Raw genomic sequence first — 26,526 nt, 5'->3', positions numbered from 1 at the left:
GAAATGGTGTGCGTTCAGTTATGTTAGACTGATGGAAAACAGAGGGAGTGCAAGGAATATGCATCGTATTCTACTGGCGTGGCTTAATGAATTAACCTCACTTGAGTAGGCAGGTGCAGACTGCAGAGGCCATGCAGGTAAAGCAGCCACTGTACTTTTTCCTGGTCTGTCTTAGGAGTTGAAGCAGTTCAAGGGGGTAGCAGTTGTGCCTTCCCTCCTTTTGGGAGGTGTGTGCTGGCTGTTGCTGAGATAGAAGCTTTCTTTTAGGGTATGAGAAGTGATTGACTTTCCCCTGCCCTTGGTTGTCTGGGTGTGTTGTGAAATCTCAGCTGTTTGGTGGCATGAACTGACAAACACACACTGGCCTTGCAGAACTGTAGTTCCTCCTCTGCAGAGATATTTGCGTGTGGCAGGAGCTCAATAGACTCTCCATTCCCTTAAAGAACCCTCCTGACACAAAAGGAAAATTCTTCCTGTAACCACGGAGAGATACCAAGATTGTTTTTTTCTCCCCCCTGAGATCCACCGTGCTCCTCTGGGAGCAGCTCTGACCTTGGCCTTCAAGCCAGAATCTCTGCTGGAATCTCTTATGTTAGACTGATGGAAAACAGAGGGAGTGCAAGGAATATGCATCGTATTCTACTGGCGTGGCTTAATGAATTAACCTCACTTGAGTAGGCAGGTGCAGACTGCAGAGGCCATGCAGGTAAAGCAGCCACTGTACTTTTTCCTGGTCTGTCTTAGGAGTTGAAGCAGTTCAAGGGGGTAGCAGTTGTGCCTTCCCTCCTTTTGGGAGGTGTGTGCTGGCTGTTGCTGAGATAGAAGCTTTCTTTTAGGGTATGAGAAGTGATTGACTTTCCCCTGCCCTTGGTTGTCTGGGTGTGTTGTGAAATCTCAGCTGTTTGGTGGCATGAACTGACAAACACACACTGGCCTTGCAGAACTGTAGTTCCTCCTCTGCAGAGATATTTGCGTGTGGCAGGAGCTCAATAGACTCTCCATTCCCTTAAAGAACCCTCCTGACACAAAAGGAAAATTCTTCCTGTAACCACGGAGAGATACCAAGATTGTTTTTTTCTCCCCCCTGAGATCCACCGTGCTCCTCTGGGAGCAGCTCTGACCTTGGCCTTCAAGCCAGAATCTCTGCTGGAATCTCTTCCCGCCGTTCCTGCTCCTAGTTGTGTCTGCTCCCACTGGGTATCTCCCTGCTGCCTCAGCCAGAGTGGCACTTGCCATATATTGTGCAAACTGTGGACACCTATTCTGGAGCTCTCTGCAGCACTCCTGGGGCTGGTTTTTGTTCCCATAGCTCTGTGGGGTTGGTGCCATCAGCTGGGACCAGCAGAGTCTGGCCCCTGGGTCAGGGGAGGGCAGGGGAGCAGGTCCTGCGGATCAGTTGCTGATTCCTCTTCTTGCTGCTTCAAAAGATGAGAAATCACTCAAAATGGCTCTCACCTTAAAAGCAGAGGATAAAATTGCTGCTCTACTTATTAACCTACAATTTAGGGAGGATCTGCATAGCTCTCACGTCATCTCCCAACAGAAGATAACAGTGTTCTTGAAGGGCACAATGGCAGCAAGGTCAGAGGAGAGGGATAAGACTTTTCGGGCCAAGAACTGTCTCCTCTCATGCTTTTCTCTTGAGGTGTGAGGGTCTGAGAAAAGAGGCTTGGCACCACATCAGTGCTCCATCAACACTTTGGTTGAAGGGAAGCATCCCAGCTAGCTTTTCACAGAGCAACAGCAACAGTTCCTCTGGTCCTGTCTGCACCAAAGGCATCTTCCAGCCTATGGTGTGCTTTAAACCAGTCAAATAGTGGTTCCTCATCTGTTCTTCAGAAAACACTTATTTCCATTTAAAACCTCTCTCTTGTCAGTTTAGTTTGTTTCTCTTGGGAAACAGAACAAAAAGGAAGGAATAATCTGGACTCTTATTACCAGAATTAAAATTTCTGAGCAGATCTAATTTTGACCAAAAAGTTGTGCTGTTAGGAGCTAATTGCCCTCTCCAGTGTTTCAACAAAAAGCCAGTTTTAGCAAATAACTTTAAGTACTGTTGCTCCCCATACTGCCTGGATAGGTGTTGACTTGTCATTTCGAGGAGCAGCTCTCCTGCTGTGCCTCCCAAACTGTGGCTTCTCCATAGGTCTGATCAAGTGTGGGCAGTGTGTGTCAGGGGAGATGGCAGGAAGGGCACCATCCGGGAGGAGAGGGTTTGGGTGGAGGGAGGATGGAGGGAAGCATTAAGGATATGTGGTTGGAGAGCAGGGCTGGCTCTTGGAGCACCTTGGTGCAGTGGTTGTCCAAGTCTTCCCCCACAGCCCTGGCTCATGGGACCTGCCTCAAGTTGTGCCTGCCTCTAGGAGGTTTAGTTTGGATATTGGGAGAAATTTCTTCCTTGAAAGGGTTGTCAGGCCCTGGAACAGGCATCCAGTGCAGTGGTGGAGTCACCATCCCTGGACAGATTTACCAGATGTGTGGATGTGGTGCTGAGGGTTTAGGGGGACTTGGTACTGTTAGGTTTATGGTTGGACTTGATGATCTGAAATTCATTATGTGATTCTCCTGTTTTATGACTTTGTCCCACATTTGCAGCACCCTGTGAGCTGTGGGCTCAGCTGGCCAGGAGTGATCAGAGGGGTGGGGATGAGTGAGGAGCAGGGGTGAAGGTGAGGAGCTCTGCCCCTTGGCACCACTGCTGTCCTCTCCTCGTGCTTGGCACCTGTCTGTGAAACCCAAGATGGGTTGTTCAGAGTCCTGAGCTGGCAAGTGGAACACTCCATGATCCACACTGGTCTGCTTCCAGCATTTAATAATAATTATTACGTGGCAGACTCTGCAACTCTTATTTTTCACTCTGAGGTTTGTTCTTGCCCTTCGGTGGTTGACAGCACCGAGCTCAGCCTGTGGGGCCATCCCAGGGCTGGGACCTTGGTGTCAGTGTCCCCATGTGCCCTGGGTGACTGAGTGACATGGAGGCAGTGCCTTTAACCATGGGATGGACATAAGCAGGAATCTGCTGGGGCTGCAAATCACTGCAAATGCTTTATGTTTTCACCAGAGGCTTCTTACTGGTTTTAATAGTCATGGAGATGAGCAAGGCATCCTGGATGAAGGAAGTTCAGTCCAGCTGCTGCTGGTATTGAAGAGAAAAGGGATAGAGAAGAAGCAAGACAAACAAACCAACAACCCCCTCCCCCCCCAAAAAAAAAAGAAAAAAAAAAGAAAAAAAAAAAAAAAAAAAAAAAGAAAAAAAAAAAAAAAAAAAAAAAGAAAAAAAAAAAAAAAAAAAAAAAGAAAAAAAAAAAAAAAAAAAAAAAGAAAAAAAAAAAAAAAAAAAAAAAGAAAAAAAAAAAAAAAAAAAAAAAGAAAAAAAAAAAAAAAAAAAAAAAGAAAAAAAAAAAAGGAAAAAAAAAAAGGAAAGAAAAAAACCCAAACAACAAGAAGAAAAGAATAGCTTAAACAAGCTTGATAGCTTAGGATGAAAGAAGTTATACAAATTAAGAATCAAAGGAATAAATTCATTTCTAGTGAAGTTACAATAATGACTTGAATGGAGTAGGATCATGTAGCTCAGTGAATGTGCAGAGCTCTTGTTTGATGTACAACCTCACTACTGAAGCGAGAATTACAGGAACATTGCAGCAGCCAGTCCCAGTTATCTTCTCTTCCTGTGCTGTCACCGTGCCTGTGCTTTGTCACACATTGTCACACATTGTACCTGGGGGCAATGTGAGGAGGGGCAACCCTGCATGGCCTTCTGCATGGTCAGAGTGAGGTTTGGCTGAGTTGTTGCTTGCCTCCTTTCTGATCATGCTTGTCTTGTCCCACCACCAGAATTCTGGGTTTGGCCATGGATGTTCTCCCAGCACCGTGGGCTGTGCTCACCCACAGCTGGTCCTGTCCTGATTTGCTGACCCTTTCTCTTGTTCTCTTTCTGGTTTATGCTGCAGGTTGGAGACTGGCCGTGAACATGTGTTGCCCATTGACTATTATTTTCCACCTCAGAAGACTTGCCTGATCTGTGGAGATGAAGCATCTGGGTGCCACTATGGAGCCCTCACTTGTGGTAGCTGCAAAGTCTTCTTCAAACGGGCAGCAGAAGGTAAGGGATGCAGAGAGTGGAGGGAAGGTCACTCCCACCTCCAAGCATTGGCTTTCTCTACCAAAGTAGCTTAAAAGTCAACTGCTATGAACACAAGGTCTCTCATCAGCAGTCAAGTCATTACATATAAGTGCTGGGGGCATGTGGTTCATCATGGAATCTTGTCTTCCTGTTGAAAGAGGCTGCACAGCCTTGCTCTGGGGAGTCTGTCAAGCCAAGGGTACTGAGCCAGGAGTGGTGGGGACAAAGTGTGGTGGGTTTATGAGGCCTCTTAAATGAGTAAAGGAGAAAATTCAAGGATAATCTGTTTGTCCTGTGTTTCTCATTCTACATTACAGATTTTTGTCAAAAAGTAGCCAAACCAGTTTGCCAAAACACAATCCTTTTCAATGCCTGATTATCTAAGTGACCTAGGGAGATGAGGAGCAGTCAGTTCCTGCTTATCCACTTGACTCTTCAAGGTGCTTTAAGTTCCCATCAACCCTTCTGTGACCTCAGACTCACAACTCCAAGTTTAGGGGATATTTTTCCTGTCTAGCATCCCTTTCAGAGGGTCATTTCTCTCAATACCTGCAAATTGGCAGAACCACCTGTCCATCGAGAGCCATGCTCTGGCCTTGGTGTTCATGATCCTTCTCCTCAATACCTGAGAAAGCGACTTCTCCTTCACGTCCAGCTCTGTAGTACCAGGATCTCCAGAGAGAAGTGTGAGCCCAGATGTTCTCTCCCAACTGTAAGGTCTTTGCACCATCTTTCCTTGGCAATTACCATGTACAAGGACATAGCCCAGCTCTTTCCTTGGGCTGCAGGTCAGCAATGTCCAGTTTCTCACTGCAGATACAAGCTGTGATTCCTTGGCAACAGAGTGGGACCCTTGCTATCACATTCCTCCCCTGCACCTTCCATCACCCCTCTGTCAAGTGGAGGTCCCAGCCTGGTGGGTGCTCACTGCCCTGCTCAGAGCAGAGGTTCTGTATTCATTCCAGCATAAAGCTGCATGGGTTTGGAGTCACGTTTTCCCTCATTCATTATCCGTGCCAAGAGTGAACTTGGCAGCTGTGGTTTACTGCTGTGCCACAGAGGACAACATCATCTTGTTGCCATAATAGGACTGTCAAATAACATTAATAGATAATAAGTTGGGCATATTTTCCCCAAGTAAATGATTTACAGATATGTCTCTGCGACGCACCAGATCTGTGTAAGGCCAAATGGATTGGCATGTGCAGCCAGAGTAAATAACAGATGCTTGTTTAAGTCAGCAAGTTAATGTTGATTTATAGTAAGTGGAGTCTTGGCTTGCTCTGTCAGATGAAGTGCTGGTGGCAGCTGGAAGGTCCCAGAGTGATTTTCTTGCTGTTACACTGGGGTGGGCTCCATCCAGCTAAGTGCGGGGATGGGGCTGCAGGATGCTGGGGAGAGTGGGGGGCAGCTGGGGCTGCTTGCATGGCCCTTCATCGTATGCTGTGCTGGTGTTCCCTCTCCTGACTGTGTTGTGTCATTAATTTAAATTATATTTATGCCTCCTCTAAGTTTTTAAGCCTTGGGGTATCAGAGAAAGTGAGAAGTGTTTGGTTGTGTTGGGGTCAGGCAGCAGCAGCCCTTTGTCTTTCCCCTGGACAAGACTGTGGAGTGAAGTGCAGTGAGGAGCAGCAGAGGTGAGGGGACCTGCCTGAGTGGGAGGTTGCATCCCATCTTACCCTGAGGTACATGGACAGAGTCTTTATTTTGGAGAAGTGACAATAAAGCAGACTCCTTTAAAATATTGCATGCAGGGTACTGGGATGTGATGATTTTTATCCTAACTCTTGGCGATTTTCCAGCCTGACCTTTCCTTCTTGAAGTTGAGGACCAGCATTGAAAGCTGATATTTCAGTGTGGTCTCATGTTTTAAAGTCCATAAAATGCATCTCTGAAAGCCTGCAGTCACCTTTGGAGGCTTTTTACAACAGCAGATCAACAAGCTTCCCTGATGGGAAGATAAACCTTTGCTTCTTCCTCTGTTACGTTCCTGTTCCTGGTGTGAACCAGCAGCCTGGGATGGGCAGGAGAAGCAATGGGCTGGAAGCTGAGAGAAGCACCAACACATCTAGGGGGAAGTGGAGGATAGATACACATGTAGCTTTTCTTTTATCATATTCTTTGCCCAGTACAATGCTGAATTTATTTGGCAGTAATTCAGGGATATTTAAGGACGTTTTGCAGGCCTGCACTGGCTTCTAAGGGTTTAGAAAGGGAAAAAATTTATGTTATGATATTGACTCCTCTTCCCTTTTGAAACACACTGAGGGATTCCTGTGGTTTAATTCCTGCTTTGCTAAAATGTTTGACAGCTTGGGTTTTTTTTAGCAAAGCTCCATCAATTCTTCTAAAAGATGCTGGAAGAGTTAACAGAAAAAGCATGAATATTTTCCTGATCTCTTTCTGTCAAGTCTCTCGATTTATAGACTCTCCAGGTTATATATAGGCCAGCTCTAAAACACACCCTGCAGATTCTTCAGCTCTGATGTGGACTTCCTCACTTGCAGATGAGCACCCTCAACTCAAACCTGGCTTTAGTCTCTGCCTTTCTGTCCCCTGCTCTGGGGTCCCTGCTCTGGGGATGCAGTGGGCTGGGGTTTGCTCCCTGCCCTGCTGCTCCTCTGCTGCCAGGCAAGACTGCAGCCTGGGGAGGAGGACTCCTCCTCCTTCTGATTCCTCTTTTTCCTGCAATAACAAAGATTTGGTAAAAAAGGAAAAAAAAAAGAAAAAATAAAAGAAAAAATAGTGCATCCACGTCCGCAGATATTTGGGGTTTGATGACATGATTAGGCAGGGCATTGCCTCACATGGTCAGGGCAGGTCAGATGAGTTGCAAACATTTGGGTTTGGTCCTCATGGTACCACCCTTGTGCCTGAAACAGAAAAACGCTTCAAATGCAACACATGTCCATGTCAGTCCAGGAGCTCCTGTGGTCCCATCCAGGGTGGGAGTCACTTCTATGTTCCCTGCATCCATCCCCAAGAAATAATAGACCTTCCTGGTCCCTCCAAGATTGCATGACATCTACTGGCCAAGACCTTCCTCATCCCTCCAAGATTGCATGAGATTTACTGGCCAAGGACCTTTCCTGCGCCTCCAAGATTGGAGGCCAGGCCATGTTGGCCAGCTCAGGGCTGCTCTGTGCAGTGTTCTGGCAGCGCTGGGGTGCCTCGGGCTGTGCTCCTGGTGGGACTGTCTTTAAATAGCCAAGAGCTAAATGAAAAAAATAACACGGTATTTGGCAATTTTCCTGGGGAGCTGAGAGCCAGGCTGCTGTGCTGCCTGCTCCCACTTCCCCCAGTGACTCTCATATGAATTATTGTTCTATGTCCCAACCTGCTGAGGATTAGCCTTGCACCAGAGAAATGTTTCTCAACAGTTTATTGCTGGTTTTCAAGATAACAACAAGTTAAAGTGGATTGTTTTCAAAGACCATCACCATGTTTTGAATTTCTTTCTCCTCCTTCTCGTGGCTGATCTGACAGTATCCAAAGAGTCAGCTCTGCAGAAGACTCAGGTGCTGCTGCAGCACCATGATGCTCCTGCTGGCATGGTGGGTTTCTCACTACCCTTTGGGTATTATTTGCCTTAAAATTCAGCTGGAAGAGCAGAAAGTGGAATACCCAGGCCTTTGAAAGATCAGGCCCTTCTTTAGTCTTCTGGTAAATACAGGCAACTGTTAAGAAAACAGCTTTGCAAAGATAGTTTATCAATCGTGGCTTAGTGTTGGCTCCTGAGAGCTTCATAGCTGTGCCTTCTGTGGTTATTTCTAGTGGGATAATTTCTAAAGTGGGAACTTCAGAGTGGTCCCATCACCAAACCCAGCCTCAGATCTTGCCATTGTCCAGCTGGTGACAGTGATGGAGACCAGAGTCTTTACAGAAGATCACTAAAGACCCGGTGTTACATTAGACCCTGGGGGATTATCTGTCTCAGAAAGCTTGGTCTTACCCCCATCTGTTAGAATTTGCTTTATACCCTGAAATACAGGGATGTATCTGTCTTCCAAAAGGCATTTAATGGGTTTGCACATTCACCATCACAAATCTTAGCCCAGGTGTTGGCATAGGTCACTTTCTGGAAAGAAAGCTACTGTAGGTACAATTCATGTGGCAACAGGCTCTTAATTAACTAACTTCTCTGGATTGAGCAACAGATCTTTCTCCATAGATCTTTATATTTAGTCAAGACTGGAGAACTGCTCTTCCCATAGTGCTTATTACAGGTCAGGAGAAGGGGTGCCTGACCATGGCAGAAGCATCTTTCTGCCTGGCTGAAGTGCCACCAGTAGGAGGCCAAGCTGGGGGGTCCCAGCACTGGGGGTGCCTCCACCAGGTGCCTGCTTTGGTGGCGTGGGGGTCCCCAGTCAGTGTGTCCCAGCTGTGATGGGTCCCCACTGTTGTTGGGGTGAGCACAGGTAGGTCAGGACAAGTGGCTTTGCTGGGGCAGTGACACAGTGTGGTCCCTCCCCCAGGTCATGGTTTCATTTCACAAACCACATCCACTGGGTTTCTCCAGTAGAATCCTAGAATCCTAGGGGTTGGAAGGGACCTCAAAAGATCATCTAGTCCAACCCCCCCTGCCAGAGCAGGGTCACCTAGAGCACATCACACAGGAACGCATCCAGGGGGGTTTGAATGTCTCCAGTGAAGGAGACCCCACAACCTCCCTGGGCAGCCTGTCCCAGGGCTCTGTCACTCTCCCAGTAAAATAATTTTTTCGGATATTCACCTTGAACCTCCTGTGCTCCAATTTGCACCCATTACCCCTTGTCCTATCACTGGTCATCACTGAGAAAAGCCTAACTCCGTCCCCCTGACACTCACCCCTTACATATTTGTAAACATTGATGAGGTCACCCCTCAGTCTCCTTTTCTCCAAGCTAAAGAGACCCAGCTCCCTCAGCCTTTCCTCATCAGGGAGATGTTCCACTCCCTTCATCATCTTCGTAGCTCTGCCATGGACTCTTTCAAGCAGTTCCCTCTCCTTCTTGAACTGAGGGGCCCAGAACTGGACACAATACTCCAGATGTGGCCTCACCAAGGCAGAATAGAGGGGGAGGAGAACCTCTCTTGACCGACTAACCACACCCTTTCTAATGCACCCCAGATGCCATTGGCCTTCTTGGCCACAGGTTCACATTGCTGGCTCACGGTCATCCTCCTGCCCACCAGGACTCCCAGGTCCCTTTCTCCTACACTGCTCTCCAGCAGCTCAGCCCCCAACCTGTACTGGTACCTGGTGTTTCTCTTCCCCAAATGCAAAACTCTACACTTGCCCAGTAATTAGAAGGGGAATTTCTATGTCCATAGGGATTAATGAGGGCAAGATGAGCAAGCATCTTATTCTCATGCTGAGCAGGATAAGGCTCATGAGCATCCGTTGCATGACCATTTGTTTCCCTTTTTGTTAATGGTTCACAGCTTGAGAGAAACAGAGCCAGATTGAGCATGGACACTTAACAGAAAATGGGCTCCTGCCCCAAAGAGTTTATTTTGTGAACCAGGAAGAAGGCCCTCACTATTTCAGCAAAATCATTGTACCATGGCCATGGGGTGAGGTGTTGACTGCAACTCAAAAGCTTGTATTTATCCAGCCCAGGGCCAGGGGGGTGATGTTGTTGTAGAGACTCCTCTAATGAGCCCTTGTTGTGCACAGTGACCCATGGAGGCACCTGCCAGGTCTTGGCAGGTGGGAGATGGCTTCCCCTCTGTGTCCCTTCCCAGAAGTGCCAGCACTGATGGGAGGCAGCACTCCTGCTCAGGCCAGGCTTGAAGCCAGCTCCCAAGGCTCCTCTGTCCCCCTCTTCCCCCTGTGGTTGCTGGAGGGGTAGAACAGGGTGGGGGACAGGCCCATCTGTAGGGACCCATCTGGAGCTTGGGGGAGGGAAGGGGCTGGGGCACAATGGATGTACCTGCTCTGGGCAGGGCATGTGAATGGGGCTGTGCCCAACCCCAGAACATCCTTGGGGGCTCGGGCAGTGATTGTGCTGCCTTCCCTTCAGCTGTTCACAGGGGAGGCTGGAGCTTTTGCAAGATGTTGAGGAATTATTGTTTCACAAATACTGTAGTTTAGGGTAGGAAGGTGGGATAGTGAAGTTGCTGGGGCTGACAGGCCAGGGGAGGGTGGGGGGTGGTGTGATGCTCCTGGGCAGCCCCATCGCCTCAGCCAGGGACTGGGATCGTCCCATGGGCTGGGCTGGAGCTGCCCCAGCCCCAGATAATTTATACTTGTGGTGGTTTTTATGGGCTCTGGAGCATTCCAGTGCCAGATGTTGCCATGAGACAGGGATCCTGCAGTACAGGTGGAGGGGAAGGAGAGCAAAATCCCCTTCAGCTCTCTGTGCCTGTGCCTGAGGAACTAGGGCGTCCGTTCGTGTCTGATGGATGCACCTAAAGAGGTCGAGTGGAGAGAGTAGGGCCTCAACACCATTTCCTATAGCGCAAAAATAACTCCAAGTAACCCAGTTTCAGCTGAAGTTGTTTATTTCTCATCCTCCTCAATGAACTGTTGAAAGGGAGGATGAAGCTTGTGTTCCCTGGGATTAGTGTCATTGTTGCTTCTGAGGCTTGTCGAAGTGTCCTTAGCAGTGGTAATGAGCAAGGGGAGGGGGGTGAGAAGAGGTGCTGAAGAGAATGGTGTTAAAAGTGTTGAGGGAGGTACAGTGTGTGCAGGTGAGGCACTCCCACCCCAGTATGTCTCCAGTCTTAGCAGCCAAGGCACTGGGGGTGAGGCAATGATCAGCTTTTCATGGGAATGATTCTAAGAAGTTCAAATGTCTGGTGTTTTTGCAGCCCTCTGGCGCAGCCCCAAGCCCACGCAGGGTGAGGAGGTGTTGATGATACCTCACACCAGCTTTTCTGCACCCCTGTGATGAGAGGCTACAGGTGGGGCTTTCCTAGTGGAGAGACCTTTGCTGGGCTCGGGGAGCCAAGGAGCTAGGCAGGCACTGGGGAAGTAACAGATGGTGCCAGTGAAGTCTGTGATACTGGGCTGCTAAAAATTAGCTGTTTTTTCTGATTCTGATAGCAGGACTTGTGGGCATGTGTGTGAGAGGGGGGAGTTGTTACATCAGTGCACCAAACTCTGTGCCTTACTTGTCAAAACTGGTATATGAAGCATTAGATTTAACCTCATCCTCTTAATGGGTCTCTGGGAGACCCTAAGGGCTTCTCCTATAAGGGTGTTTAGCAAGCAAACACTTGCAGGATGATAAATAAAAGTTAAGCTGGATATCGACTGATTTCCCATGTATGCAGGGTCTGAGACACACAGCTCTGTTATTTATGGAGGCTGGTTTAGTTTGAAACAGTGTAAAGAACATCAGATAAATTCTGATCCAGTAAACATGTTCAGACTTGACAAGAAAACAAATGAGGAGTCAGGAAGGAAAGTTCATTCTTGTCATGTCTAGCAAATGAGGCAATGAAGAAAAAAAGAGAGCTGAAACCTGGAGCTCTAAGGGCTGCTCTCCAGACAAGTGGAAAGGTGAGTCTAAGTTACGGGTTAGTCTGACAATAAATAACTTCTGCGTTTTCTGCAAGCCCCCTAACCTTGCTGCTGTGCCAGGTGTCCCATACAGGGAAGCACTGGTCCCACTTTCCTCCTGGCTGTGGGTGCAACAAGGGGACAGGGTGGCTGGTACCAGCCTGGCAGGAGACCCATGGCAGCAGAATTACCCCTGAAGTCAGTTCCCCAACCCTGGCATGTGTAACCTGCCCACTACAAACCCAGCTAGGGTCAACGGGTGACACAAAAAATCCTTCAGCCCCCAAAAGTGCTGTTAAGAGGGTTGTGGTTGTAGAAGGAAGGGCACTGTCTGAGGGCTGTACTCAGCGGACTGCAGGTAAGTGTGGTGGCAGGAAGATCAGGTGTTCATATAGAGGAACAGCCCATCACAGCAAAAAGCCAAGTAATTGATATGGGACGTTTAAAAAACAAAAATCAAATTATCCATGTTTCATTGCTTTTTAATTGCTGTTTGTTGACTACCTCTGCTGTGCTGCACAAAGCAGAGTGATTTTTCTCCTTGAAGATCTTGGTCTAAGATCCTCTGCCACGTGCCTGTGAAAACAGGAGGAGCAGCAGGGCCAGCAGTGGGGACAGGGGCTGTGGCAGGGGCTGTGGCTGCACTTCAGGCAGCTGGTTCCTGGGAAGCCCCTGCAGCTGGCACTGAACCACTCCTGTGGCAGCAGGGGAAGACCTGTGCTGTTTTCCCAAAAGATACCAATTTCCAACTTAAGTTTTCCGCTGAGGGAAGAACTTGGAAATCTACGCTGATGAGGTCTTGTCTTTCCTCCTCTCCCCACGGTGCTGGTGACCCCAACAGGAGGTTGTAGAGACACAAGTGCCGGTCTCTTCTCCCAAATAACAAGTGATGAGAGGAAACAGCCTCAAGTTGCACCAGGGGAGGTTTAGGCTGGATATTGGGAACAATTTCTGCACAGAAAGAGTTTTCAAGCACTGGAAAATGTTGCCTAGGGAAGTGATGGAGCCACCATCCCTGGATGTGTTTGAAAGGTGTTGCTGAGGGACATGGTTTATGGCAGAGTTAGGGTAGTGGTTGGACTCGATGATCTTAAAGGTCTTTTCTAACCTAAACAATTCTGTGGTTCTGTGATTCTAAAGCCTTGAGTCTGTTTCTCCTTGTCACCCTGGTCTGGTCAGTGCCCACCACCCATCTGCTGTTTCCTCCCATGCTTGCAGGTAAACAGAAGTACCTGTGTGCCAGCCGGAACGACTGCACCATCGACAAGTTCAGAAGGAAAAACTGCCCATCCTGCCGCCTGCGGAAGTGCTACGAGGCTGGGATGACCCTTGGAGGTAGTGCCTGATAATGTCCCCTGGGTCCTTGCAATGGGCTAGGGCAGCCAGGCTGATCTGGCAAGTGATGAATGCACTTGGCATGAAATAGTCAGGAAATGTCTGAAAAAATGAGGCTGGCAGTGGTTAATGAGTTGTGGGAAACATTTGCAGGTTGCTAATACCAAAATGGTGAATTTCATTAAACTTTTGTTTGAGTTGCAGGAAAAAACATTCTTTTCCTTAATTAAAAACCTTGCTAATCTGAAAAAATGCAAACAGCTGGGTAAACTGGATTCTTACCCACAGCAAAGCCTTTGAACACTTTGAACACAACGGGCACTCCCGTTTTTAGATGGTTTTTCCTAGGCAGAACAAGGCGTTTTTCTTTATAAAATTACAGCCCCTGTATTCTCCTTTGCTGGATGGAAGTTGCTCCTGTATCACTGGTAAAGTTCCTTATCACTGTTTGTTCCAAAATCTGTATCTCTACCAAAACCAGGTGGGATGTGGGCAGGGGTGAAGGCACCGCATGATCTGGGAGCCCCAGGAGAGCGGGCTGTTCACAGCCACAGCTTCCCAGGAAGCAGGAGACTGCTCTGGGACCATTTCCTGGTCCCTCTGGGAGAGCTGGGACCACAATGCTGCTCCTGCTGCTTCCCTGCCCCCAGGACTGCCAGGCTCCGGGGGGGTGAGGAGCCAAACTCATTCCCTGCTCCACAGCTGGCAGGAGAGCTTGGGAATGCCACTCAAACCTCTCATGTTGTTCGTTTTCAATGCTGTTTTCTGGTGAAATTTCCATAAGTAAGAGAAGACATACAGCAGTCTAACCTCCTCCTACAGGACACACTGACAAATTCACACTAGTACTGATAGCCCTCCCCCCTTTTTTTCTCTTAAGCTCTTTGGGTCAATCTGACCTGTTCTGCCTGGTCTGTTTTACATTTGTTTTGAATGTCGGTTTAAAGACAATTGTTAAAAACATGCATGCTTTGAGTTTGTCCACAGTTATTTCTCCCACAGTAGAGAGGCGGAGCGTTGGAAAATGCTTCCAAGCTCCCAAGGCTTGATTTTAGCTGCCTGCTAATTACCAGTCACTTGTAGGGTATAATAGAGCTGCCTGTGACCAGCCGACCTGCAGCTCCCAGGGTGTGTAATGGAGGAGGAGGTGGCACACTGAATTCCCTCCTTAGGACTCTCTGCTTTGGCAGAGAAGGGCAATATGTTGAAGCATGGTTATTGATTGAGATCACTCTGACCTGCTAGCTGAAATCCATTAAACAGAATCTTCTCTCCCCATCAACACTGTGAAGCTAAAGAGAAGGCAACGAAAAAGAAAAGGGAAAAGGAAAGGCAAGGCAAGGGGAAAGGAAAGAGGAGAGGAGAAAAGGAAAAAGAAAGGCAAGTTTTGTGTGTTTGGTTCTGCTGGTGCACCATCCTGCCTCTCTCACAGCACCAGTTCCTACTGCCAGTGCAGGTGCCTGCACGAATCCTGCTGCTTGCACTTCCAGCCTAGTGACTGCACTCTGTGTGGGTCCTGTCTTGGGGCAAAACCTCCCAAATTCAATTCATTTCATTGATGGCAGGCCTAGAAAACTCCTGCAGTAACTGCACTAGCCTGTGGAAGCCCAAGGCATGCAGCATACACCTCTACTAGGCCTGGTCCAGGGCCAGCTGCTGTGGTTAAAACAGAGCTCCTGTCTGATAAGAACATCTGATATCTCTGTAAGAATTTCCAGCCATGGAGAATCTAACATGCTTTTGCCACACAGCTGCAGTATTGGTGGTAGTTTAGATGGAACACATTGAGTATTTGTGAATACATGAATATTTGTGATAGATGTACCTTACTTTTCATCTTGTCTGTCCTTGATTTCCACCAAATGTTTCTTTATGATAGCTTTGCTTGCTGGATCAAAACCCCCACTTTTATTGAGTTTCTGTTCCCACAGAAGTATCTGTTGGTTGTGACTTAAGAAGCATTGTTACCTTGGTCACATCCTTTACTTACTTGCTCCAAGTCTTTACTATTCTTATGGCTTCTGCCATTTGCCAACACCTCCCTCACACGAGGAGCAGGTTTCCCCATGTCAGCAGCCTTGGTGCTTCAAGGAGGTGGTCAGGGACTGGTGTTTTCCACCTTCCCATGGCACAGGGTCTTGTTAGTCCTGTGTCCACTGGCCCATCCTGCCAGCTCAGCCCAGGTTGCTCCCAGTCCCATCCAACCTGCCCTTAAACACTTCCAGGGATGGGACTTCCACAGCTTCCCTGGGCAACCTGTTCCAGTGTTTCACCATCCTCATAGTGAAGAATTTCCTCCTAATGTCTAATCTGAAACTCCCCTCTTCCAGTTTTAGTCCATTACCCCATGTCCTCTCACGCCCTAGTAACAAGTCCCTCTTTGCTCACTCTCCTTTTGATTTAATAAATATGTTTTCTTACTAGATAGTTTAATTTTAAGGAAAAAAACCCACAACAAACCCACATTTAAAGCAAGCCCTGTGTGTTCTATGCAGTGTGTGTTTGGCTCCATTTACACACAGGACCTGATGGGCACCAACTATTCATCTTTGGAAGATACAGTTCAGTTTTAGTTTCTTCTTCCAAGCTGGGAGCTTTTCCAGCAGCCCTCCTGTCTCTTAAGATTCAGTGCCAAGCACAGCCACGAGATGTGGCTTCAGCCCGAGCTGGAGTCAGCCCTGGTGCCTCCTGGAATCCTGAATTCCTGCAGTGCTGTTGGGAAATGTGGGAGCAGCCTCTGCCTCCTCCACCTGTGCCAAGAGGAAAAACCAAGTGTGACTCCCTGGGGAGAGGGGCTGGGTGCTCTGCCCCCCCCATGGGTCATGGCTAAAGGATCTCACACCACCCTGCAGCTCTATTTTCCTGATGCTTTATCTTATTTTTATGACTCTTTTCCCCTCCTCTTTTACAGAGCAGCCTGTCTTAATTGCTCGTACAGTAGATCATCCAAGTACATTACTTAAAGATCAACATTTTGAATTGATTTACAAAGCTGCACTTTAACACGACATTTTTATGTTCTGCTTCTTATTTTTCTAATTACAGCTGAAAGGAAATTTGAGATAAGTATGTAATGAAGGAGCCAAAACCCCAAGGACAAATGGTTTGATGTTCTATTCTCCGCTTGAATTAAATGAAGGGCTTTTTTTTCCCCCCTCTAATTAATTAGGGTGTTTTGACTCTGTACAGGATGAAAGCTGCAGCCTGCCAGCCTGTCAGACAGGTGCCAGGTTAGGTGAACACTGACTGTCAGAGAATTTTGAAGTCATGCATCTGAAGCTCCTGCTGTATCTTGCTGCCAGATGAGCATCTGTAATCAAGAGCCAGGTGCACAGGAGAGACACCTCGTTGTGGTGACATGGGCACAGTTGTCAGCTGCTGACAGTCCCAGCCCCACTCTGCTGATGTTACTCTTGAAGCTGGCAGACCAAGGGCAGCCCTGCTTGTCTTCTCCTTGTTGGTGGGCTAGCTTTCCAAATGTGTTTTCCAGAATGTATTTGCAGAGTAATGACCCGCCTGGGAGAGCCTGGTTATAGGGCAGCAGGTGATGCAGAAGCCCTGGGCAGGGAGAAGGTTTTTGTCTTGGTTGCATCCTGCTTCCACTCTGGTCTGGGATGGGACAATCCCACTTGAGCACCCATGTGCAATGGCTTTTTTCCCAGGAATATGACCTTCTACTGAGTTTATTTGCTTGAGTTGCTTCCCCATTTAATTCCATGTGAGTAGTTGTATGAATGGAGTCACCTCTTTTCTCCAGCTTCTTCCTCTTTGTTTCTAAGTGGAGGTTAATGTGAGACTCATCTCAGCTGAGGATGGAAATGATGCTTCTTTTTTTTCCATGGAAGATTAATGAGCAAATGGATTTCCATGTGCAGTGTGTGCTCCCTTTTGTTATTAGGTGAGGTCTGGGATGCTGGGCACTCTTTGGGTGGCAGGCACTGCAGGACCAGCTGCTGCTTGTATCAGTTTCCCTTTCCCCCTGAATATAAGTGATGGAGCTGAAGGCCAAGAAGCCTCAAGCTTTTTAATTGAAGTCTCACACTAAAATGTGTCATTTCCACAGCCCGCAAGCTGAAGAAGCTGGGTAACCTGAAGACACAAGATGACATGGATGCAGCCAGTTCATCCAGCCCCATTGAGGAGCAGGCCCCCAAGATGGTGATGACACGCATTGATGGGTATGAGTGCCAGCCCATCTTCCTCAACGTTCTGGAGGCCATTGAGCCTGGCATAGTGTGTGCTGGCCATGACAACAGCCAGCCAGACTCCTTCTCCAACCTGCTGAGCAGCCTGAATGAGCTCGGGGAGAGGCAGCTGGTCTATGTGGTCAAATGGGCAAAGGCCTTGCCAGGTGAGAAAGAAGCCTAACAAATCCCATTCCTTCCCTGCATGTTTCTAAAGCCCCCTGCTTGCATTTCCTGGGGTGGGTTCAAAGGAGGAGCTCTGCAGCTGGTGTCCCATCATCACACAGTTCCTGGGGGAGCATCTTTGTGGGGTTGTGTCCTGTCTCCTCAAAGGAGGCTGCAGCAGCATGAAGTTTGTCTCCTTTGAGTGACTGGTTGACTAAGGTGAGTAAGGGGAGACAGAGTATGTAGAATCTGGTGCTTTTGGGTCTGTCCCCACTGATAGCCCCTGACACCCAGTGTGGTGTCAGCACATGGCTGCTTCCTCGGGTGGGAAGGGCTGTTGCTGCTCAGGGCTTCAGGGTCTTGCTCTTCTCCTGCTCACCCTCCTGGGTTTCTTTTTGTATTTCATGAGCCAATTTATTGTAAAACAGCAAAAGAGAGATACAGAATTCCAAAGGACTTTCTCCTGGCAGTCAGGTTGCTCATGGGTGACAGGCTGCTGGAGTATATTAGCCATGATATGGGAGTACATGAGACCTAGGCAGTTTCCAAGTGGTGACAGTTATGAGGTGGTGTGAATGGGAACATCCTGCTGAGCGTGTCTTTCACTGGATACACTCCCTGGTCCTGAGTGCAGAGGTTACTGGTCTGTAACTCACTGCCCATTGCATGTTGTAAACCTGCCAGCTCAATGAGTGAATTACAGAAGACTGAGCTCACCCAGGGTACACCAGGGTCCTGTTCCTCTGGCCCTGTTCCTTGGGAAATGCCATGGAAAAGCGGGATCATACTCTTTATGTGCAGAGTGATATGACTAAAGGAGGAAACAGAAGCAAAATAAATTTGCTAATATGCACTGAAACCAGGTGATGACATGTGGTCAGACATTTGCCATTCCCAGAAATTCAGCAGTCCCCCTGGAAGTGTCCTGACCAGTGGTCCAGGAGCAGTGTCAGCCTGAGTATGCTTACATGCAGGGTAGCCCATTCTAGTTCTTCTATTCTTGAGTCAGAAAAGGTTCACCTAGCCTGGGAAATCAGGGACACATCATGCTTCCTATTCTGGCTTATCTACATCAGAGATCAAGATTTCTTCAGCAAAGTACATAGAGACACCACCAAACTGGGCCAGCAATCCAGGGGCTGAGGCTGTAAAACTGGCAGTGCTGATGGACAGGGAGACTGCTCTGAGGAACATTTCTGATCACAACCACCCCCTCACCAAAGGTTTTCCTTTTTCCTGCACTGTGATGCACCCCACGGTGCGTGGCTGCACAGGGACACCCATGTGCCAGCAATGGCATCTGGGCACAATTAATGGTCATCTTCTTATGTCTTCTTATGTCACTGCTCTCTGGGCAGTTCCAGCAGAGCTGAGCCCCAGGGGATCCCTGGCAGGTCCAGCTGCCGTGCTCAGGCACACTGCAGGGGATGCTGCCCTCCCCACTCTGGAGCATCCCCATCCCCACCACCAGAGACAAAGCCCCTTTGTTTGTTCTCCCCAGCTTTCTCAAGCAACTCCCTGACATGTGCCAACGCTGGGCTTCAACAATGATAACCACAAATTCACCACTTAGTCATTCTCCTGATGTGTTCCAGGGAAGGAAGAAACAACAGCAGCTCTCTGGCTGTTCTGCTGCTCTGGGCAGTGGTGGTGCAGCCCCTTGGCTCCCAGTGGGGCTCATCCAGCCCTGGCTCTGCTCCCCACAGTGCTCCCCAGGGAGCTGTGCCCAGGCTGCCCCCCCTGCACACACTGCAGCCCTCTCACTCTTTGGGTAGAAGTAACTTGCTATCTGTAATCTGTTTAAATTATGTTTTGGTTAATAAAGCAGAAGTGCTTCCAGTTCCCAGGTCTGCAGGTTGGCTGGGCAGCTCAGTGGGCTCGGGGCAATGCAGGCAAATGCATGCAGGGGAGAAGGAAAGGTACCAAAAAACAAGCCATTGAAACCAGTGGGATGCAGTTATTACCAAAACAGAAAGATCCCCATGCAGCCTGTTGGGAGGCTGGAGGCTGTTTGGTGGATGTGGCTGCTGGTGCAGTGGGAGCAGCTGGGTGGGCTGGGGCATTAGGAGGAACCTCCTTGCCCAAGGCTGGCAGGTCTCAGCAGGTGGTGGTGCTGGGCAAACCTTGCTGGTCCCCTGTGCACAGCCCAGCCCACCCCTCAACTGCCTGCTGGGGGGGCTGCAGGAGCTCCCCAGAATGGATGGAGATGTTCTTCCCTCGTCCCTGCTTCCCATTAATGCAGCAGATCTGGCACAGGCATTAGCTTAACTCAGCAGAAGCAGCCCTGTGTGTCAGTTAAGGTGTATCTCCATGTAAAGCGGCCAAGGTTTTTTTTTTTCCAGTGACTGCTGCTTGTGGAGAAGGGGGGAACTTTAAAGTAGAAAGAGTGGGGATCTTTAAAGGGCCCTTCCAACCCAAAGCACTTTATCATGATGATGAACTTGCACCTGTAATAGAGGTAGCCTCAGCCTGCTAGTAGTGCCAATAGGTTAATGTTGGTTAATAGATGATTATTAACCTTGCATCCTTCATGGACCATCACCTGTACACTTAGAGTGATTAGTATGCAGCAGGATGTTGCTGCACTTCTTCCAGTGAGGTTTCAGTGATATCCTGGGAACTAGACAGGATCAGGTAGGAGTATTTTGAAATACTTGCCTGCAGGAACAATATTGGCTGCTGCCCAGTGGGGAGAAAGTGATGTATGACCCTTTAGACACTATGCAGTTTAAATTCTGCGTGGGAGAAGGTAGAACCAAACTGTGGTTTCCCTGGAAAGGAAAGAGTAAAGAACCACAGCCTGCCAGGAAAGCTGCTGAAACACAGAATTAAAAGTCTGATTAAATCCATAAAACTTGTCCACTTCAAGTTAGTGGAAGGACTATGTGTTTTTCCTTTTCCATATGCATAAATTCAGTAAAGGTGATACAGTTAATTTAGAGCAGCACTCTGACACATTAACTTAAAGATCATTTATCTGGCATCAAATGGAAAACCTTCAGTTCATTTTTGAAGCTGTTAGGAAATCAGTGTCCAGGGCAGGGCTGCTGCAGAGTGGAGCTGAGGGGATGGGCAGGCTGATGGACACCCTTCATTTGGCCGCAGGTCAGTGCAGATGCCGTCAGGTGAAATACTCCCCCTTGGGCCATAGAGATGGATCTGTTCACTGGAGCTACTGTAAAATCTCTGTGTGCTCATCAGTAGCTGGGGCTTTGTGGGTGTTCCAGGCCATTGCTGGCTTGCTTTTCTCTTTAAATCTACTGCCTGGCAATGTATCTAACTCACCCTTTAGCTGGAAGGATACAATTAATTGTGCATCTTTTTCCATTCTCTGGACAATAAAATTTCCAGATATAAAAATGAGTGTTTATATTAGAAATGTTACTTTAGGGTGATCTGGGAGGTGTTCAGCTGCTGATCTCTTAGGAAGATAGAATTCAGGCACAGCAGTGCATCAAGAGAGAAGATGGAGGATTTTTTTCAAAACTATGCTGCTTTACCATTATTCACAGAAAAAAGGTTATGCACTGATCTTTTTCAAGTCCTCAGTAAATTTAATTTTCCTTTTGCTGTGGTTTCTCTCTGTAGAAGGTGTCTTCATTTGGGTCTCTTCAAACTACTCCAATACTAAAAAGTTAAAAATACATTGTGGAATTAGGTGGGTGTTTGTTTTCTTTTACAGTGGTTTTGGCCATACATCAGCAAAGATGCCTGGAGCAGAGAGGTTTCCAAGAAAAAAAAGGCATCTGGTTTTGGAAAATCAGTTTGGTTTCAAGACATATTGGCTCAGAAATTGGAGGCAGTGATTCCTCTTAGAAAAGTTGGCCACTGTGTTTCTAGAAGTTGGTTTTGTGGACAAGCAGAAAGCAAACTTTAGGTCCTGTAACAACAAAAGTGTTGTGTGGAAATACCTTTCCTTAAGCACTGATAAAGCTTGCACAAGAATTTTTTTTTAAGTTAACATAATTACAAGGTAATGAACTAGGGCACCAGTATGCCTCTTGCAGCAAAGATTGGGAGCAACAAATGCTTCCAGAAATGTATTGGAATGCTCAGGGACTAAGGGAACCCCAGTCCTGGATGAGAATTTGGGTGCTGGTTTTGCTTGCGCACTGGCAGCATCTCCATGGGATGAGCAGGGTGACGAGTCACTGGGAATGGCTTTACTAGGTAGTGAATTCACCTCTGACCAAATTTACTGATAAATAGGATTCTATAGCATGCAGAGCTGTAATTAAATATGAAAATCTAACCTAGGCAGGTCGTGGAGATGAGTGTGACTGATTTTACCAAGCCCTTGAGCTGCCTAGGTGCCTTGTCTGTCCCCGTGTGCTGGTGACACGTTTTTCTCTGGCTGCCAGAAGGTTCCTGTTCCATGGGAGGCTGGGAACTCCCAGAGGAACAGCACCTCTTCCCTTACTGTGGGGCATTATTTGCATGCAAGCTTCAGTTTTTCATCCAGTGACATGCAAGCTGAAAGTGCAAACAGAAAGCAAGTTTAATCAGCAATAAAACAGGGCTTGTGCTCATTTGACAGCTTCCCAAGCAAGAGGCAGACACTTGCCTCAATGCATTATAATTATACACTGGAGATGTCAGAATTCCTTTAGTGTTTGACTAAAATAACATAAGATGTTCTTGAAACCAGGTTGCATCTGACTGCTTACAGGTGTCGGGGGAAAAGCACAATGTTGGAGGTGGTGTTTGTGCAGGTGTTGGAAAACAAGCCTGCGATTTAACTGCAAGCTGCATTCTGGGAATACTGATTTGATTTGAATGTAATTAATATTTCTGTTTAGCTTGTGGTTCAGCAAAAGTTTTCATATTCATTTTCATGGTCATTAGATAAATGCACTGTGTATTTGACAGAGAAACCAAAGGAGTCTGTTGACCATGCAATGAGGCCTCAGGTTTGCTTCCTGGCTCTGGGCATCATACATTCAAGTCCATTTACTTACATTTAGTGAAGTCCTAAGGGGGTGAAAAATAATGACAGTTTTTCAGCTTGTTTCCTTGAGTGCCAGAATTTCACCAAAGGAGGTAATTGGTTAATGAGGGCTGGTTTCTGCCTGAGTGCCTGGAGAACGTGATCCAGTTAATTGTGTTGCCACTGGGCGCCCGCTGCCCTGCAGCTGATTGATTCATTCATGTCAACAGAACAGGGCAAACAAATCCTCCTCGGCTCTTTATTGGGCTCATTTTTGACAAGCTGTCTGACATGGTAATTGGGAGTGTTTGGGAGCAGAGGCTCTGGGGGTCACGCTGTGCCTGCAGAGCCTGGTTCCACCCGCTGGGCTGGGGCGTCTGGTGCCAGCAAGCAGGGCTGGGACAGGGCAAGCCTGGGCTGGGGCACCTGGACCTGCCCAGCACCTGTAGTCAAATAGACTTCCAAAGGGGTTTAGGAAGCCACTGAATCCCATCTTGCTGTCTTTTTCTCCAGTCTGTTGCAGATTGATACTTGTTCACCTCATCACCTCTTCAAATACCATTTGTGAAGAACTTCAAGACTCTTTGGGGGAAAATCATAGAATCATAAAATGGTTTGGGTTGGAAGGGACCTTAAAGATCATGTAGATCCAACCCCCCTGCATGGGCAGGGACACCTGCCACCAGACCAGGTTGCTCAGAGCCTCATCCAACCTGGCCTTGAACACTTCCAGGGATGGGGCAGCCACAGCTTCCCTGGGCAACCTGGGCCAGAGTCTCACTGCCCTCATAGTGAAGAATTTCCTCCCAATGTCTAATCTACACCTTCCCTCTAAATATGTGGTTTTTTACCACTTGTCACTGTCTTCCTTGAAACACTTTGCTGCTTGTGAGTTTCCTTATCTCTTCCGTGTGTCTGGAGATCCCCATTCTCCCCTTCCAGTTCTGCTTTTGAGCTTTGGCTGTTTCTGCTTGTCCATGAGGGGGGGAGCACCAGGCCACTGATGCTGCAGTTCTGTCTCCCCACTGCATCTGTGTGTCGTGGGGCAAGCTGAGGTTGGGCTGTGGACCACCTTATCCTAACAGAAATGCTGTGGGAGAGCCAGTGCCTGGAGGAAAACACTCCTGGTAGCTGCAGGATACCAACATGGATTTGTGCCATCCCTTTCTCTTTTTTTTGCTAGGATTTCGCAACCTGCACGTGGATGATCAGATGTCAATTATCCAGTACTCTTGGATGGGTCTCATGGTTTTTGCCATGGGCTGGAGATCTTTCACCAACGTCAATTCCAGGATGCTTTACTTCGCTCCAGATTTGGTCTTTAATGAGTAAGTGTGAAATGACAACCATCTAATGTTGTGCTGTGTCTGGGTCAGACTAGCTGAGAGGTGAGAACAAGACAAGGACTTTGCTTCCCTGTCTGCTTCTGAAATGTGCAACTCGAGTAATAATGTTCTCAGAGCAGACCAACGAGGCATGGGAGGGCCCTGCTTTTCTTCTCTAATTGCTCTGATCTAATTGCAGTGATCTCCAGGAGCAGGAGAGCTATGGTGTTTCTCTTGGTCCTTTTACCCTTTCGCTCAGCTAGGCAGGGTTCAGCCTCCCTCAGGGCAGCAACAGGTGCTGGTACTGGGTGTGAAGGGCTGGTCCATGCAGACCTGCCTTCTGTCTGAGGGGTCTGAGTTCCTGTTCTCAGCTGGAGCAAGCAGAAACAGAAATATTCATTGTGAGTTTCTGATGGGTTCCCTCTGTAGTAGCATCAGCTCAGAGACAGGGCAGGTTTGTTGACACTAAGGCAGAAGAGCTCAAAACCAATAACTAAGCACAGCAGCAAGCAAATCCACACCTCTCTGAGAGATGCCAGCTCAGCTTCGTGTCCCTGTGGGAGAGCCAGCAGTGGGGACTCACTGCAGGGTGTGCAGGAAGGGCAGCAGAGCCCAGGCAGTCACCCGTGTCCAGACAAAGAGGATTGCACACAGGAGTTCTGGAAAACATTCTTCTCCCACACAGCAGCGTCCCCTGAGGCAGAGCTGCAGGGATGAGGCAGGTGGGGCTGGGGGGGCTGGGGCAGAGCGTGTCCCCCAGGGGCACTGCTGGCCTGGCCCTGCCACTCCTTCCGTGTCTGGTCCTGCCAGGTACCGGATGCACAAATCCAGGATGTACAGCCAGTGTGTCAGGATGCGGCACCTCTCTCAGGAGTTCGGGTGGCTCCAGATCACTCCTCAGGAGTTCCTCTGCATGAAGGCTCTGCTCTTCTTCAGTATTAGTAAGTACTGGCAGCCTTTTCCCAGCAGGACTTCAGTTGCTCTGGGTTTTATCATCCTGTGCATGTGTTCCTGTTCCCCGAGCAATGGCTTGGAATGTTCTCTCTGCTTCACCCTGAGCTGCCAGGCTGAGAGGGCACCAGCCCTGCAGCCAGCCCACCCCGCTCTGCAGCTGCTGCAGGAGCCTGCTTCTCAGTCTCACTGCCCTCGTTGTGGGGGCCTCTGAGCATCTGCTGCTGGGGGGGAAAACAGTGCTGCAGCTGGGTCCCCTGCCTGCCTTTTCTAACCAGTGCTGAACAAGGCTGCTCGGGTTGGAATCTGACAGGCCCTCAGAGTGAGGCCATAGCAGAAGCAGAGCTGATGGGCAGATCTTCCCTCGCAGGTCTGCACTGACCCTTCTTCAGCCTTCTTCTTCCTCTTTTGTTCTCTTCTCTGGGCAACTCTTACTGTTTCCTTCCCATGTTCCATCCAGTTCCAGTGGATGGCCTGAAGAACCAGAAGCTCTTTGATGAGCTTCGAATGAATTACATTAAGGAACTTGACCGGATCATCGCTTGCAAGAGGAAGAACCCGACCTCCTGCTCCCGGCGATTTTACCAGCTCACCAAAGTCCTGGACTCTGTGCATCCTGTAAGTGAAATGTCTAGCTATACACATAAGAAACAAAATAAGAAAGAAGCTGTTTACAAGGAGAATTCACTGGCACAACCTCCGAAGGGTGGTGATAGTCCTCATCCCTGGAGGTTTCCAAGATGGGTGTTAGGTCATCTTGCCCAGGCTCCCTTGACCAAGGAGGGCTGGACCAGGTGACCTTTCTAGGTCCCTTCAGTCTTGGGTTGTTCAATGATTCTGTGATTCTTTGCAGTTTGCTTTTTACCTCTTGGCACACCTTTCCAAGAACAGGTGTTCTTTTCCAAGAACACTCTTGTGCTTCGGTTTCTGGGCGTCCTTCTTTACCAATTGTAGATGGTGCTTTTCCACTGCCAGCCTAGCAGAACAGCTGAAAATCTCAGTGCCCCCAGTGAATCTTTTCAGACAACAGCAGTGAAAACAAATTTCTTCATTTATGACTTCTGATCTTTTGTTGTGCTGGTGAAAGGTGCACTAGACCTTTCCTCTTGCCTGGGGCTCAGCTCCATGCCTGTACAATTATATGTCGACAAGCAAAAAGTAATTCTTAATAGGTGAAGTCAGCAGCATCAGCCCACAGCGAGACAAATTTCTGTAGGAGTAAGAAAATACCCTTTTTATAGAACCCAGTTTTCCTGAGACTGGGTAGTGTCTGGGTGTGAAGGGCCATGGCAAAATATGCTGTGTGCTCCCAGCCTGGGTGGTTCCCTGGCTCCCCCTCGGGACACATACCTGCCTCTGGGAACTGCAGGCAGGGCATTGGTGGCTGGAGAGCAAAGCAGGTCCTGTGACAGCAAGGTCCAGCCCTGACCTCCTGTGCCTGCTGACACCTTCCCAGAGCAATCGCCAGGGACTTCTCACCTAACAAACTTTCTTCCTTCCCCAGATTGCCAAGGATCTGCATCAGTTTACATTTGACCTTTTAATTAAGGCACATATGGTGAGTGTGGACTACCCTGAAATGATGGCTGAGATCATCTCTGTGCAGGTTCCCAAGATCCTGTCTGGAAAAGTGAAGCCTATTTACTTCCACGCACAGTGATCTCCTGGAGGGAAGTCCCAGTGCTGCCCACCCTCATTTCAGCTGTCTCCTGCCTGTTATTTCTGCACTACTGTACTGCAGTGCCTTGAGGAATCCCCTCCACAGAGGCAGGGTGCCAAGAAGACAGTAACAGACCTGCTGGGATTCCTGAGATTTCTATTTTTCCTGAGGTACCTCTGAGCTGAACTTCCAGCTACAGCTTCTGCCCAGATCTGGCTCACTGTGCTGGGACAGGAGGTGGTGGCAGTGGCACCGTGTCCACACTCTCTTCTTTGTGTGTTTGAGTGGCCCAGGGCCACGGGAGGTCAGGAGAAATGGCAGCAGTTGTTGGGTTTGGGTGTGCGTTAAAAATAGAACAAGATAA

At 48.4% G+C, this 26,526-nt stretch overlaps 1 protein-coding gene across 1 annotated transcript; it reads left to right on the top strand.

Moving 5' to 3' along the window:
- Positions 1 to 1,570: 1,570 nt before the first annotated feature.
- On the top strand, positions 1,571 to 26,237 carry AR (androgen receptor). Its single transcript, XM_009996633.1, has 8 exons — positions 1,571 to 1,581; positions 3,954 to 4,105; positions 12,834 to 12,950; positions 17,014 to 17,301; positions 23,410 to 23,554; positions 24,362 to 24,492; positions 24,963 to 25,120; positions 26,007 to 26,237. Exons 1-8 carry the CDS (start codon positions 1,571 to 1,573, stop codon positions 26,160 to 26,162), a joined length of 1,158 nt encoding a protein of 385 aa, XP_009994935.1. The 3' UTR covers positions 26,163 to 26,237.
- The last annotated feature ends 289 nt before the right edge of the window (positions 26,238 to 26,526 follow it).

The sequence above is a fragment of the Chaetura pelagica genome, unplaced genomic scaffold (assembly GCF_000747805.2).
Source record: "Chaetura pelagica isolate M959 unplaced genomic scaffold, ChaPel_1.0 scaffold103, whole genome shotgun sequence".
NCBI classification, from domain to species: Eukaryota; Metazoa; Chordata; class Aves; order Apodiformes; family Apodidae; genus Chaetura; species Chaetura pelagica.
The sequence above is the reverse complement of the archived record's forward strand: the minus strand, read 5'-3'. Positions and strand labels throughout refer to the sequence as shown.